The following is a 15,014-nucleotide window of genomic DNA, read 5'->3' as shown; positions in this document are numbered from 1 at the left end:
GTGTGTGTGTGTGTGTGTGTGTGTGTGTGTGTGTGTGTGTGTGTGATGTGCATAGGCCTGTCCACAGGGGCACAGTGGGTTCATGTGCTCAAAGTGTGTCCATGTGGGTGATGTCTCTTCTTTGTGACCTCTCCCAAAGATAACTTCTATTTCCTGGAGGGTTCCAATGATGCCCTGCTCTGTGGGAACAGCAGTGATGCTGGGTGAGTGATGCTGGAGAGGGAGCCCCAGGGGTCCTGGGAGAGGGGAACACAGTGATCTGGGGTGAACAGGGGCATAGGAAACTCCAGGGCCATGGATGTCAGACCTTCTTGTTTAGGGAAGGCAGTCAGGACTAAAGGATCATTTTCCCTTGGGGTCTCCCATCTGTCCTTCACTAGAGCCCTCCTCCCTAAAGCTGGTTCTTCATCCTGCCCCTAGGCACTGCCCTGAGGGGTATGAATGCATGAAGGCTGGCCGGAACCCCAACTATGGCTACACCAGCTACGACACCTTCAGCTGGGCCTTCCTGGCTCTCTTCCGCCTCATGACCCAGGACTACTGGGAGAACCTCTTCCAGCTGGTACCACTGCCCACATCCTCTCCCCCAGCCCTACCACCTCACCCCTCCAGGGTGATACTTTCTTCCAGGGCCTCACAGGGCCTACCCCAGGGCGGTCAAGTCCTCACCGTGGCTACCTCCTCATGAGATTCCTTCAGTGTCCATGGGACTCTTGGAGTCTCCAACATTGGGCACTTGTCTAGAGCCAAGCCACAGCTTTTCTCTCTCCCTAACCTCTGCTTTATGAGCTGTGATCTGGGCATGGTGGATCCTCAGGTTAGATGCTGCCAGGCTTCTCCAAGCCCAGGAGGACAGCATAGAAATTCAACTCTGCCCCTACACAATTACTGTACGTCAGCCTTCTGCACCTGCATCTTATTAGGTTCCCTTCACCTCTGTAGACTCAACCAACCATAGATGCATAAATATTTATTTACATACATATTAAAACATGCCTGTACTGAACCTAAACAAACATTTTACAGGGTCATTGTTCCTTAAGGAACAGAGTATAATAACATTTCCGCATTACCTACATTGTGTTAGATATTGTAAATCATCTTGAGCTGGTTTAAGGCATAGGAAGGATGTGCTTAGGTTAGATGCAAATATCACATCGTACCATATAAGGAAGTTAAACATCAGCAGATTTTGGCATGCCTAGGGATTTGGGAATCAATCTCTATGGATGCCAAGGAATGCCTCTATTTAATGTCTACTGTTTGCAGGGTAGGAAGATCAAGTTTGAATAATGGTATCTTCTGTTCTTTGGTGATGTTTTAACGTTGATGTTGTGCTTGATGCTGGTGGCTCACACCTGTAATCCTAGCAACTCAGGAGACTGAGATCTGAGGATCATGGTTCAAAGTCAGTCCAGGCAGACAAACTTGAGAGACTTAGCTCCAATTAAACAGCAAATAGGTGAAGTGGAGGTGTGGCTCAAGAGGTAAAGTGATAGCCTTGAGTAAAATAGCTAAGGGAGAGTGTGAGGCTCTGAGTTCAAGCCCCAGTACCACACACACACACACACACACACACACATATATACACACACACACCACACACACCACACACACCACACACACCACACACACATTGATTTAGCAATAACAATGCTATTAATGGCTACAATTTGTTGTGTGCATACTAGGTACCCAACTCTGGCAAAGTGAGGATTCAAGGGTATGCTTAAAATTCTCAGCACTTGGGAGTTTGACAGAGAAGAATCAAAGTTTAAGACCAGCCCGGGCTGCAGAGTGGGACAAAACAAACCTAGGATTTAAGTGGCCCCAAAGCCCAATGTTTACCATTTGTCTGTCCTGGATGCCTGCCTGGGGACCTCCAAGTTCTCAATCAAATCAGGGATGCCTGGATCCCCCAGTATATTTTGAAGTTCCTCAGAATGTGTCTGAGGATGGCCGTTTCCTGTCTCAAAGGCCCTCAAATTCCTAGGTTCTATGAGGGACCTGTTTGGCTTACCTGGCTGGGCAATGGGTGTGGGGAGAAGACCCCCATCTCTCTTTCTCTCCCACCTTCAGACCCTTCGAGCAGCTGGCAAGACCTACATGATCTTCTTTGTGGTTATCATCTTTCTCGGCTCCTTCTACCTCATCAATCTGATCCTGGCAGTGGTGGCCATGGCCTATGCAGAGCAGAATGAGGCCACCCTGGCGGAGGACCAGGAGAAAGAGGAAGAGTTTCAGCAGATGCTTGAGAAATTCAAAAAGCACCAGGAAGAGCTGGAGAAGGTGTGCATGCAGTCATAAGGATCCAGAGGTCCCCCTGTCCTCAGCAAAAGCAACTTGGCTTTTGACTCAAAGATGGGGCAAGAGGGAAGGGTTCCAAAACAAGAGGAGCAGAACCAGTCTGGGAGCTTTAGTGGAATGGGTGCCAGCCAGACAATAGCATGCATATTTTTCTGTTCCTTGCCTCAGTTTCTCCACTTACGACAAGGAATCTGGAGTAATAAAATCCGAAGCTTCCTCCAACTGAAAGATAGAGCAGAAAGCTCCTTTTGGAGTCTGTGCTGAGGTACAGAAAGATTCCCATTTGAGAGCTGGGAATTTGGCTTAGTGGTAGAATGCTAGCCTAGCATGCATGAAGCTTTGGGTTTGATTTCTCAGTACCACATAAACAGAAAAAGCCTGAAGTTGCACTGTGGCTCAAGTGGTAGAGTGCTAGCCTTGAGCAAAAGAAGCTCAGGGACACAGCCCAGGCCTTGAGTTCAAGCTCTAAGACTGGCAAAAAAAAAAAAAAAAAAAAAAAAAATTCCATTTGAAACAAGGAACAGTTACCCATTTTTCCCTCCCTCTCCCCTCCCCTTCATCTCCCCCTCCTATTCTTCTTCTTCTTGCTGGTACTGAGGCTTGAACTCAGGACCTGAGTGCTGTCCCTGAGCCTCTTTGTGCTCAAAGCTAGTACTCAACCACTTGTGCCACAGCACCACTTCTGGCCTTTTCTGAGTAATTTATTGGAGATAAGAGTCTCACAGGGCTGGGAAGGTGGCTCAGTGGTAGAGCGCTTGCCTTGCATGCCTGAGGCCCTGGGTTCGATTCCTCAACACCACATTAAAAAAAAAAAAGCCGGAAGTGGCTCTGTGGCTCAAGGAGTAGAGTGCTAGCCTTGAGCTGAAGAGCTGAGGGACAGTGCCTAGGCCCAGAGTTCAGGCCCCATGACCGGACCCAAAAAAAAAGAAAAAAGAGTCTCACAAACTTTCCTACCCAAGCTGGTTTCTAACTATGATCCTCAGATCTCAGCCTCCTGAGTAGCTAAGATTACAAGTGTGAGCCACTGCCTCATTTCATAAAGAATGGAATCCATCTAGATATTTTGTGTGTGTGCTGGTAGCTCAGCTCCTCATGTTCTCCTTTAGCTTAATTGCTCAAGGCTTGTATTCTACCACTTGAGCCACAGCTCCACTTCCAGCTTTTTACTGCTTAATTGGGGATAAGAGTTTCATGAACTTTCCTGCCCAGGTTGGCTTCCAATTGTAAACCTCAGATCTCAGCCTCCTTAGTAGTACAGATTATAGGTGTGAGCCACCAGCACCCAGCTTCCATGTGGATTTTAGAGTTGAAGAACATCAGATGGTCCTGCCTATCATCCCCACTCTCATCGAGATTAGCCTTTCCACACCTAGCTTTGGCACAGCTAGGAAGGGCTGTTATCCTAAGGACTCAGTAAGAAGCTCTGAGAGTCAGTGAAGCAATCCGCCTGTTTCAGAGCTGGGCTAATTGCTCATCCTCTTTGCTGTTCTACAGGCCAAGGCTGCCCAGGCTCTGGAAAGTGGAGAGGGAAATGGGGACCAGGCCCACAGCAAAGACTGCAATGGCAGCCTGGACACATCAGCAGGGGAGAAGGGGCCCCCGAGGCCTAGCTGCAGTGCAGACAGTGCCATCTCTGATGCTATGGAAGGTAAGTACCCTACACCCCATCCCCTTCCTCCCACTCTGCCTAGTCTAACCACCAGACTGTTCAACCTTTTGACAGGCAGGCCTGGCTAGATCCAGCTTTGGGAGGGCCAAGGGTTGTGATAAATATAGTCCTGTCTCCACCTGGCCCAGTTCTAGCTGCAAGGCCAGGTCAATTTGGGAAGGAGATGCTTCCGGGAGGGCCTTGAGAGTTGCCAAGGCAATCGGGGAAGGACAGGCTAATAATACTAAGCAGGAAGGCCAAATGTTCCAGAAACAGGGTAGCCTGCTTCTCCAGCATTCTTTGGGTAAAGGTTCAAAGGTTAAAGGTTGAACTACACAGGAAGAGTCACAGACTCCCAGCCCTGGGCTATCTCCAAGTCTCAGGAGGAGACTAAAGATACTGAGAGAAAGGTAGGTGGATGATGGATGGATGGAAGGTGGATAGATGGTTTGAAAGATTACTGTGAACGGGGAGAGATACATGTATGGATGGATGAGAAAGAGAGAAGGAAAGACAGAGGAAGAAAAGGAAAGAAAGGAGATAGAGGGAAGAATAGATGGAAAGCAGGGAAAAGGAAGAAACAAATCTGGGGAGAGAGAGGATATAAGAAAAGGAACTCTGATCCAAAGAAGAGATCTGTGCCTCCCAGGCCAGTTTGCCTAATGCTGAAAGCAAGAAGTCTGGGCTTCTACGGGACTTTGCAAATCCCGGGAGTGCACTGTCCCACGTGACCTCGTTAGATGCACCCTGGTGACTGCTCTCACAGAGAATGGTTTAGGGAATGCTGGGCAGGGTTAGCTCAGGGAGCTTCTCACCCCTGCCTTGCTGAGAAGTTTGGGGCCTCAGAAACTGGCGCATCCACAATAGCCTAGGGTAGAGATGAAAGGTGCTCACAGACTAACAGCAGTGGCATCCTACAAGAGATTTCGTTTTTCTAATTCATAGGCAGGGCTAAGATCCTACCCAGGGTCACCATGGAGCTGCCACCACTCTAGTCCCTGTCCTTCATCTGCAAAACAGGTGGCACTAATAGTATTTGCCTAGGCCAAGGCCACGCCCATAAACCACAGAGGCCAAATGGAGGAGCAGCTTCATCTCATGGTGCTTACAGAGCTCTAGTGTAGTAGGAACAGGAGGTGTTTCCAGAAAACCTGCCTGGAGGGAAAGGAGAATCTGGCTGGGGACAGTTTGGAGGTGCTGACACTACTGACAGTGATCCCAGAAGATCCTTCAGGGGACAACTCAATCTTCTCCCCAGACTCTAGCCAGCAGCATGTGAAACTGGGACACAACTTCTTGTAGTGGACTCCTGCCTCTCCTTGAAGACTCTGGGACCCAGCCAGAGACCAGGGCATCTCTCTCTGCCAGGATCTAGCCCTGTGAGGCTGCAGAGCCTGAGTTAGCCCAAATTCTCAGGGAGGGGCTTTGTAGGATGTGGAATTCTGAGGGGGTGGAGATTCAAGGGTAGGGCAATGTGGCGGGGCTGGGAAAAAAGCATCGTTGACAGATGGGATTTTGAGAGTACGAGCTTTTAGGAATGATACTTTAAGTGGTGGAACCTTGAGGGGTGAAGGGGAGATTACAGTAAGAAGTAATCTCACTCTAAGAGGCAGTGAAGCTTGGAGTAGGGCTTGCCAGTGGTTGGATTGTTGAGATGTAGAATGCTAGGGGGCGGGTGTTGGAGTACTCTAGATGAAGGAAAGGGGATGACCTCATCAGACATTTGTTATAACTCCACCCTCAGAGCTGGAAGAGGCCCACCAGAAGTGCCCACCTTGGTGGTACAAGTGCTCACACAAAGTGCTCATATGGAACTGCTGTGCCCCGTGGGTAAAGTTCAAGCACATAATCCACCTGATTGTCATGGACCCCTTCGTGGACCTGGGCATCACCATCTGCATCGTGCTCAACACCCTCTTCATGGCCATGGAGCATTATCCCATGACAGAGCACTTTGACAACGTGCTCTCTGTTGGCAACCTGGTAGGAACGGGACCAGAGGGAAGGGTGGTCCCTAGAAAGCAGGATAGGAGAGGGTCAGCAGAGCTCAATGGGGCTATCTGGAAATCTGGGGCACTATTGGAGAGCATTTGGGGACACCAGAATTTTCCCAGAATATAGGGGTCTGAATTATACTAGGAAGGAACATGGGGTGATCCATAGTATATGGAGTTGGGGAGTTCAGGGTGTTTGGGGATAATGCAGGCAGAGTGAGGCCCTGGACTTCTTCAGATCAGAATTCTAAGGGGTCTGGGGCCACACCCTACAGGTGAGAAGTTTCTCTGCTTCCATAGGTTGTCATGGGTCTGAAACTGACCAAGGAAGCTGGGACTGAGAGTATATGGCTATAGATATGGGGGGGGGGGGCGGCGCAAGAGGTCTCCCTTCACCTTGGATGCCCTGGATGAAGAGTGTGTCCCCCCATTCCTCCAGCCTGGCCAGGCCACTCCCTTTTGCAGCTTTTGCTGCTCTGCTATTGTTGACATACTCTGATCCTCCCGCTTATCCCTGCCCATTAGAAGCATTATCACCTCGTTGCCAGCCCCAGTGGAGCCTAACAAAAGGAAAAGCCGCCTTCTCCTCTTCCCCCTCCTCCTCCAGCTCAGCCCCACCCTGGCCAATCCCCTTCTCAATTTTTTTCTGGATGGCAAATGAGCAAGAAACTCCCCACCCCAGGGGAAGCAAGCGCAGGGAAACTGAGATGAAAGGCCTGAAGCAGGACCAAGACTAGGTAGATAGAATGAGAATCAGGCCCTGGACTCCCTGGTCATCAAACAGGAACTTCTGTCCATGGAGGTGCCCACAGCAGCTATGGCTAGGCTGTCTGGATGGGCAAGAGCGTGCTCTAGATTCATGACACAGCTGCCATGGTATGCACCATGGGAAGGGTTTGCCTGTCTGCCCGATGCCTGCCCACTCTGAGCTGCTGTCTGGGCACCTGCTATGGCCAGAGACAGCTCCTGGGAGGGGCTCAGTATGTGCCCAGGCAGGCTGGGGATCCAGGGCAGCTGGTGCCAGGCAGGAGAGGGGCCAGGCCCAGGGAGCTGTCAGAGGCACTGCAGCCCTTGGAATCCTGTTCAGGAATGGGAAGGCAGCATCAGTCTTCTGCTCATTAAACTAGCCCCTTCCTCGCCTCCTCTACACATTGAGTCTGACAGAATTTGCTAGGTCCTGGAGGCGGACTGAGAAGAGAGGTTTTGGGCACATTTGCAGAAAGCCTGAATTGAGCACGTGAAACTGGGTGGCATAACTGAGGCCTCGGTACTCACCTCTGAGCTTCAATTTCCCATCTGTGAAATGAGTGTGATTGTACCTCCCAGCTAAATCGGGGGTGAGGGGCATCAATGAGGTCACAGTGAACACAGCACTTGGTGAAGGCTGGACCTAAGAAGCTAAGTAACTTGCCCAGCACCACAAGGCCAGCAATGGATGGGAATGGTTCTGAGCTGTACCCATCCCTGCCTATGACAGGGTCTTTGCACCTGCCACTCACATGTGAGTTCTTTGTCTCTCTCAGAGCTCTCTCTTGGTTGGGAGTAGTCTGGGAGGCTCCCAAGGCCCTGTGTCCTTGGAGGCTCTGTGACCAGACCTGTCCACTCTGCAGGTCTTCACTGGCATCTTCACTGCAGAGATGGTGCTGAAGCTGATCGCCATGGATCCCTATGAGTATTTCCAGCAGGGCTGGAACATCTTTGACAGCATCATTGTCACCCTCAGCCTGGTGGAGCTGGGCCTGGCCAATGTGCAGGGGCTGTCGGTGCTTCGCTCCTTCCGTCTGGTACGCCATACCCACAAAGCCAGAGGCTGAGCAAGGGGTAGGAGGAAATGCCTCCAGAAGTGCCACTGCCCTGTGCATGCCACTGGGCCTAACAGAACTTCCCTTGCCCATAAACCAGGAGAAAGAGAGAAAGAACCCTCCTTCCTCAGCCCACAGGGCTGGGAAGACCAATCTGATATCAGGGGGTGTAGGGGCTGTTAAATTATTTTTTCACATGTGAATACTTAAGAGTCTCTCTCCCCCACCCCTCCTCCCTGCCCTGCGCCAGTACTGAAGCTTGAACTCATGGCCTTGTGCTTTCCTTTAGTTTTTTTCTGCTCAAGACTGGCACTCTACTACTTGAGCTACGGCTCCATTTCTAGCTTTTTGCTGGTTAATTGATGCTAAAAGTCTCACAGACTTTTCTGCCCAGGCTGTTTTTGAACCATGATCTTCAGATCTTTGCCTCCTGAGTAGCAAGGATTATAGGCACGAGCCCAACATTTTTTTTCTCTTTTTCTTTATTATTATTGTTGTTGTTGTTGGTGGTGGTGGTGGTCATAAAGCCCGAACTCTGGGCCTGGGCACTGTCCCTCAGCTCTTCAGCTCAAGGCTAGTGCTCTACCATTTGAGCCACAGCGCCACTTCAGGCTTTTTCTAGGAATAGAACCCAGTGCCTCATGCATGCAAGGCAAGCACTCTACCACTGAGCTACCTTCCCACCCCTTTATTAATGTTTTAATTGTTATTGTAAAGGTGATTTACAGAGGGATTACAGTTACATAAGTCAGGTAATGACTACATTCCTTTTGGACAATATCACCCCTTCCCACTCTCTCTCCAAGTTTTTCCCTCCCGACCCCCACCCACAAGTTGTATAGTTCATTTTCAACATAGTGTCCAGTGAATGCAACTGCTGTATTTTTTCCACTTTTGTCCCACCATTTCTGTGCTTCCCTTTACAATCCCAAAGACAAATAAATGAACAAACATAACAAAAAAGAGAAGAAAAACACAGCCAAAAAAATAAAAAATAAAAAAAGAGAGGAAAAAAAAACACCTCTTGTTTCCATTTCCTGGAGTTCATTTCAATAGTTCCTCCCCCCCCCCCCCTTTTTAACACACATGAATTCCATTTAATAGGGAGACAAATGGTGGCTTCAGGCTACGCAAAATCATTCTGTCTCCTGATTCTAGGTCTCCCTGGGGCGGGGGGGGGGGGGGGGGGGGGAGGGGTGATTCTCCAGCTTCATTCCCCCTTGCCCTTTCTCTGTCTGGCAGCTGCGGGTCTTCAAGCTGGCCAAGTCATGGCCAACGCTCAACATGCTCATCAAGATCATCGGCAACTCGGTGGGGGCGCTGGGCAACCTGACATTGGTGCTGGCCATCATCGTGTTCATCTTTGCTGTGGTGGGCATGCAGCTGTTTGGCAAGAGCTACAAGGAGTGTGTGTGCAAGATCGCCTCAGACTGCAACCTGCCCCGCTGGCATATGCATGACTTTTTCCACTCCTTCCTCATTGTCTTCCGCATCCTGTGTGGGGAATGGATCGAGACCATGTGGGACTGCATGGAGGTGGCCGGCCAGGCCATGTGTCTCACAGTCTTCCTCATGGTCATGGTCATCGGCAACCTGGTGGTGAGTGACACTGGCTGGGTGGCTTCCCATGTCTCTTTCTGTTTCTCTTGATGTCAGTCTTGTCATCGGAGGGCCTTGTTCCTAGGAGGGCAAACTGTACGGAATTGTTGGTATTTTGAAGTTTTCTGTCTTCTAACCTGCCACCCCCTAATATGGAATTTTATAGGACTTTACCTAGTGATTCTCAAATCTTAACCCTGTTAAGAATCAGAGAGCTGGGTTCAGTGACTCATACCTGTAATCCTAGCTATTCAGGAAGCTGAGATTTTAGGGTTGAGGTTCAAAGCCAGGAAAGTCTATGAGGCTGTTATCTCTAACTAATAAAAAAAAAACAAAGCAAAAAAAAAAAAAAAAGCTGGGTATGATACCTGTGAATCCAGCCACAGTGAAGAGCTTAAGTATATCAGGCCAGTTTAGCAAAAAATGAGACCCTGTTTGCAAAGCAACTAAATTAAAAAGGTATGGGAATCATAGTTCAAATAGTAGAACTCTTTCCTAACAAGGACAAGGACCTGAGTTCAAACCTCCATTTAAAAAAAAAGAATTATTGAGTTTATTTGGAGGTGGGGGCAGCCCTGAGGCTTCAACTCAGGGGTTGGGCACTGTCCCTGAGCTTCTTTTGCTCAACGCTAGCACTCTACCACTTGAGCCACAGTGCTACTTCTGGCTTTTTCTGTATATGTGGTACTGAAGAATCAAACCCAGGGCTTCATGAATGCTAGGCTATCACTCTACCACTAAGCCACATTCCCAGCCCCACTAAGAGTTTCTTAAAAACAGATTCTTAATTCCACCTCTAGAGAATCTGAGGTTGGTGCTGAGTCAAACCCTGGGAATCTGTATTTCAGACACCTGCAAAGTGACACTGCTGCTTCTGCTCCAGGCTGGCATTTTGAACAAAGTGATAAGGATTCAGACAATCCTACATTTCAGTACCAGCTCCCTCATTATTGTCTGTGTTATTTTGAACAGATGACTAGTCAGGCTAGTTCTCTGTCATGTGGGAGAAAAAGAATAGGAACTTCCCCGGGTCATGGGAAAATTGTTTGGCCAGTGTACAGAAAGGCTCAGTGTGAGCTGGTGCCAGGGGCCTTAGCTTTTTGGCCTTAGGGTCAAGGTCAAGTTTCTAAGTGTAAGTGTAAGAACTGGCAAGTGACTGAAAGAGTGTAGGAGTTTTCTGTCTCTATGGGTGGACAACCAAAACTGTTTTGCACATACCCTCTCCCGCCTGTAAACCCAACCTCTGGAAAAATGCAGGAGACTTGGCACTGAGAGAATCCAGCAATGACATAAACTGCACCCCTCTGGCCTTTTTCTGTGGCCCAGGGCTGAGCATGTGAGACAGTGCAGGGTGTAAGACTCAGGAGGAGGGGGTGGGGCTACAGTCCAGCTGAGCATTTCTGTACAAGTGGCTCTCCTCCCTTGCCCACAAGCTCCTCCCCTTCTTGAGGAGGGGAGTAGACTCACTCTTGTCAGGGCTCCATGGTACTGTGCCCAGCTGTCCCCTGTGGTGGCCGGCACTACCCTGGTCAACAGGGTGGAAGACGCATGCACGTCTCCACGTTCTTCAAAGGCCTGAGGGATCTTTGGGCGGCTGGGTCAGTGCTTCTCAGATATCGCTGAGCTCCGGCTGGGGGATGGGACAAGTGGGGGAGGGGTATCATCTCAGCACTGTCCCCCCCCCCCCCCAGGAGCACTCAGTGGGACCGCTCCATAGGCCTACCCTGGCCTGTGGGTCCTGAGAGGGAACATCTGAGGAAGCTAGGAAGAGACCAGGAAGTGCCCTGATTACAGTCACCCCCACAAGGCCTTGGAGAAGCAGGTGTCTGCCCGAGGGCACAGGGCACGCTGCCAGGGGGCTAAGGACCCGGGCCCTCTGCAGCCATGCACTTGGTCACTTCCTCTGGGTTACTGCAAAGAAGAGGAAGTGACTAGGGCATAGGTACCCCACCTTGTGGAGGAACATGACCTCTTCTTCCCCCCCACCCCCACCCCCTCCTTTGCCTGAAAGGCTATTTCTGTCCTCAGCAGGAGCCGTGTGCAAACCCTGCTGACCCAGAGAGCAGCTAATTCCCATCTCAGATGTGCTTCTGGCAACTGGATGCCTCCCCCTCCCCCTCCCAGACAGGGAGAAGAAAGACCAGTAAATGTGGATGGGGGGCCGAGACAGAGAGGGAGCTAGAGAACACACTCAGCAGGGTGGGTGGAAATCCTCCCCAAGAGGAGTTTAATATTTCTTTAAAAGTACTGAGATAACACGGTTGCGAAGGTCATGACAAGAAGACCTTGGAGGCACTGGTTAAGCCAGAGGCTGAGGACAGTCAAGGGCGATACAGTCACAGCTATAAGCTCCTCGCACAGGTATGCCTGTCAGGACTCCAAGTACAAACCTGGCTATTCTTCTGGCTGACAGGAGACAGGACCTCTCACCTCAGCCAGCCTCACCTGCGTCCCACCACCAGCCAGCGATATGTGGGTCTGGATGGAAGAGCCACGGCATATCTCTGGGATGATCATTCACATTGTAGTTTAAGTAAATGGTAGTCTCTAAAATTGGGAGAATCTGGCTTCTAGTTCTGACTATGTTGTCTTGTCCTAAGGGGAACAATGCTTCCTACTGTTTCTTTATCTATTAAATACCGAGGTGGTCTCATTGCTAATCAGGCTCTTTCATGTACTCTGTGCAATTTTCTAGTCTTGCTAATGTAAGAACAGGCAATATCTTTTTGTTGACTTTGTTGTGGTCATGGGGCTTGAACTCTGGGCCTGGGCGCCATCCCTCAGCTCTTCAGCTCAAGGCAAGTGCACTACCACTTGAGCCACAGTGCCACTTCTGGTTTTCTGGAAGATAAGAGATAAGAGTCTCACAGACTTTCTTGCCAGGGCTGGCTTTGAACTGTGATCCTCAGATTTCAGCTTCCTGAGTAACTAGGATTATAAGAGTGAGCCACCGGCGCCCAGCAGCCAATATCTTTTAAGCACCTAATACATTGATCTTTTTTTCTTTCTTTTTTTACATTGATCTTTTTAAGTCGTGACAGCGTGAATAATATAACCATCCCCACTTTACAAGTGAGAACACGAGGCATAGCACAGGGAAGTAACTTGCCCTGGGATATATATCAGATAAGCTGAGATAAAGCTGGGTGCCCAGTGGCTCCTGCCTGTAATCTTAGCTACTTGGGCCTGGGGGTGGGGGACTGGGGAGCTGAGATTGTTGAGATCATGATTTGAGGGGCAGAAAAAGTTTGTAAGACCTTCTCAATGAAATGGTGGTACATACCTATTATCCTAGCTACCACAAAAGCCTAACATAAACTTGAGAGTGTGTGGTATTGGGAGAGATAGGGGAGAATGATGGAAGGGGTGAAATTAATCAAGGTGTACTGTACTCACAAGCTGACATGTTAAATTAAAACCCCTTCATACAACTACTTAAAGATAATTTTTTAGCCAGGCGCTAGTGGCTCACACCTGTAATCCTAGCTACTCTCAGATCTGAGGATCATGGCTCAATGTCAGCCTGGACAGGAAAGCCCGTGAGACTCTTATCTCCAAGAAACTACCAGAAAACTGGAAGTGGTACTGTGGCTCAATGGTAGAGTGCTAGCCTTGAGCTGAAGAGCTGAGGGACAGAGCCCAGGCCCAGAGTTCAAGCCCTGCCACTGACAAAAGAAAAAGAAGGAGGAGGAGGAAGAGGGAGAGGAGGAGGAGGAGGAGGAGGATAATTTTTTAAATTTGAAAATTAAAAAAAAGGCTAGGTGCCAGTGGCTCATGCCTGCAATCCTAGTTACTTAGGAGGCTGAGATCTGAGAATTGTGGTTCAAAGCCAGCCTGAGCAGGAAAGTCTGTGAGACTCTTATCTCCAACTAGCCACCAGAAAACCCAGAAGTGGCACTGTGGCTCAAAGTGCTAGAGTACTAGCCTTGAGTGCTAAAGCTCAAGGACAGCGCCCAGGCCCTTGAGTTCAAGCTCCATGATTGACCAAAAAAATCAAGGTTGGAGGCATGGCTCAGTGGTAAGAGCACTTGCCTAACAGGCACCAAGACCCAAGTTCAAAACCCCAATACCACAAAAATATTTTCAAAATTGTGCACTTCCGTCTCTATTGCCAACTAAATCCATAGTATGATATTTGATACAGAGTCTGCCTCTAGGCCTAGAGACAACAACTTTCTCACCAACAATGGCCAGGGCTTAGTAACTTCCCCCTGGAGAATGAAGCAGGACACGGGGGGTGACCAGTAGCCTCTTAAATGCCTGGAGTGGGGATGGCAGCAGGGAACTCGGAATAGGTAGGGTAGGAAACCCCAGAGCCACAGGGGACAGGCGGCTGAGCACAGGGGACCCCTGGCTCCTCCTAACAAATGAGGAAGGGAAGACTGGAAGATTCCCTTGACGGCTACTGGTGGCTCACTCCTGTAATCCTAGCTATTCAGGAAGCTGAGATCTGAGGATTGTGGTTCAAAGTCAGCCCAGGCAGGAAAGTCAGTGAGACTTTTATCTCCAATTAACCACCAAAAAAACAGAAGTAGCACTGTGGCTCAAGTGGTAGAGCACTAGCCTTGAGCTGAAGAGCTGAGGGACAGTGCCCAGGCCCACAGTTCAAGCCCCGCAAATGACCAAAAAAAAAAAAAAAAAAGATGAAGCTTCCCAATGAATTCAAGAAATGTAGAGACTTGAGTCCCATTTTCTATTTCCTTTCAGAGGAAGTAGAAGACAGAGCCAAGAGTCTCATTTTCCCAGGGCAACTCTCTAAACCCTGCCCCTGTAGAGCCCTCTCCCTGAGGCTCAAGCCTCAGTGTCCCTATCTGCCAGGTGGGTATAACAATAGTCCTGCCCTCTTGACACAGTTATAAACATTGGGCTAGGTAGCATCTTAAATGCCCAACACACAGCAGGTCTGATGTATATACGTGAGGCCCCTTGCACTGGCAGAAGGGGCCAGAGGTTGGCCTAAGGGTCTCCCAACTCTTGCTTCCCAGGTCCTGAACCTCTTCCTGGCTCTCCTGCTGAGCTCCTTCAGCGCTGATAGCCTAGCAGCCTCGGATGAAGATGGCGAGATGAACAACCTACAGATCGCCATCGGGCGCATCAAGTGGGGTATTGGCTTCGCCAAGGCCTTCCTCCTGGGGCTGCTACATGGCAAGGTCCTGAGCCCCAAGGACATAATGCTGAGCCTTGGGGAGCCTGGGGGCACTGGAGAGGCTGGAGAAGCTGGGGACAGTGCCCCTGAGGATGAGAAGAAGGAGCTGCCACCTGATGAGGGGGACAAGGACCTGAAGAAGAACAATCACATCCTCAACCACGTGGGCCTGGCTAACGGCACACCTACCAGCATCGAGCTGGACCACCTCAACTTCATCAATAACCCTTATCTGACTATCCAGGTGCCCATTGCCTCCGAGGAGTCAGATCTGGAGATGCCCACTGAGGAGGAGACTGACACATTCTCAGAGCCTGAGGACATCAAGGTGAGTCTCTCCTTAGAACCCAGCCTAGAGGGACAGCGGCCAGAGAGACCTGGCTTCCAGTTGGGATCTAGGACCAGCACAAATGCTATCCAACACTCCCCTCTTCCATCTATAAAATGGGACTCATGATATCTGCCCCAGGGTGTAGTGAGCATTCTATGACATACTACGTGCAAAGTACATAAGAAGT

General features: G+C 49.7%; 1 protein-coding gene across 2 annotated transcripts in view; it reads left to right on the top strand.

Moving 5' to 3' along the window:
- Scn4a (sodium voltage-gated channel alpha subunit 4) overlaps positions 1-15,014 on the top strand; it is a 33,690-nt gene that overhangs the window by 5,725 nt on the left and 12,951 nt on the right. Inside the window, exons 7-14 of one of the 2 annotated variants that reach the window (XM_042673986.1) lie at positions 140-203; positions 421-562; positions 2,080-2,289; positions 3,802-3,955; positions 5,700-5,938; positions 7,560-7,733; positions 8,994-9,350; positions 14,336-14,824. In XM_042673986.1, the coding sequence (XP_042529920.1) occupies positions 140-203; positions 421-562; positions 2,080-2,289; positions 3,802-3,955; positions 5,700-5,938; positions 7,560-7,733; positions 8,994-9,350; positions 14,336-14,824 (1,829 nt within the window). Of the gene's footprint in view, positions 1-139; positions 204-420; positions 563-2,079; positions 2,290-3,801; positions 3,956-5,699; positions 5,939-7,559; positions 7,734-8,993; positions 9,351-14,335; positions 14,825-15,014 lie in introns of those variants that run through there. The other variant, XR_006146746.1, reaches the window with a different exon arrangement.

Source organism: Dipodomys spectabilis, unplaced genomic scaffold (assembly GCF_019054845.1).
Source record: "Dipodomys spectabilis isolate Male_0828 unplaced genomic scaffold, ASM1905484v1 ptg000018l, whole genome shotgun sequence".
In the NCBI taxonomy this organism is placed as follows: domain Eukaryota; kingdom Metazoa; phylum Chordata; class Mammalia; order Rodentia; family Heteromyidae; genus Dipodomys; species Dipodomys spectabilis.
This window is presented reverse-complemented; position numbering and strand designations above follow the sequence as displayed.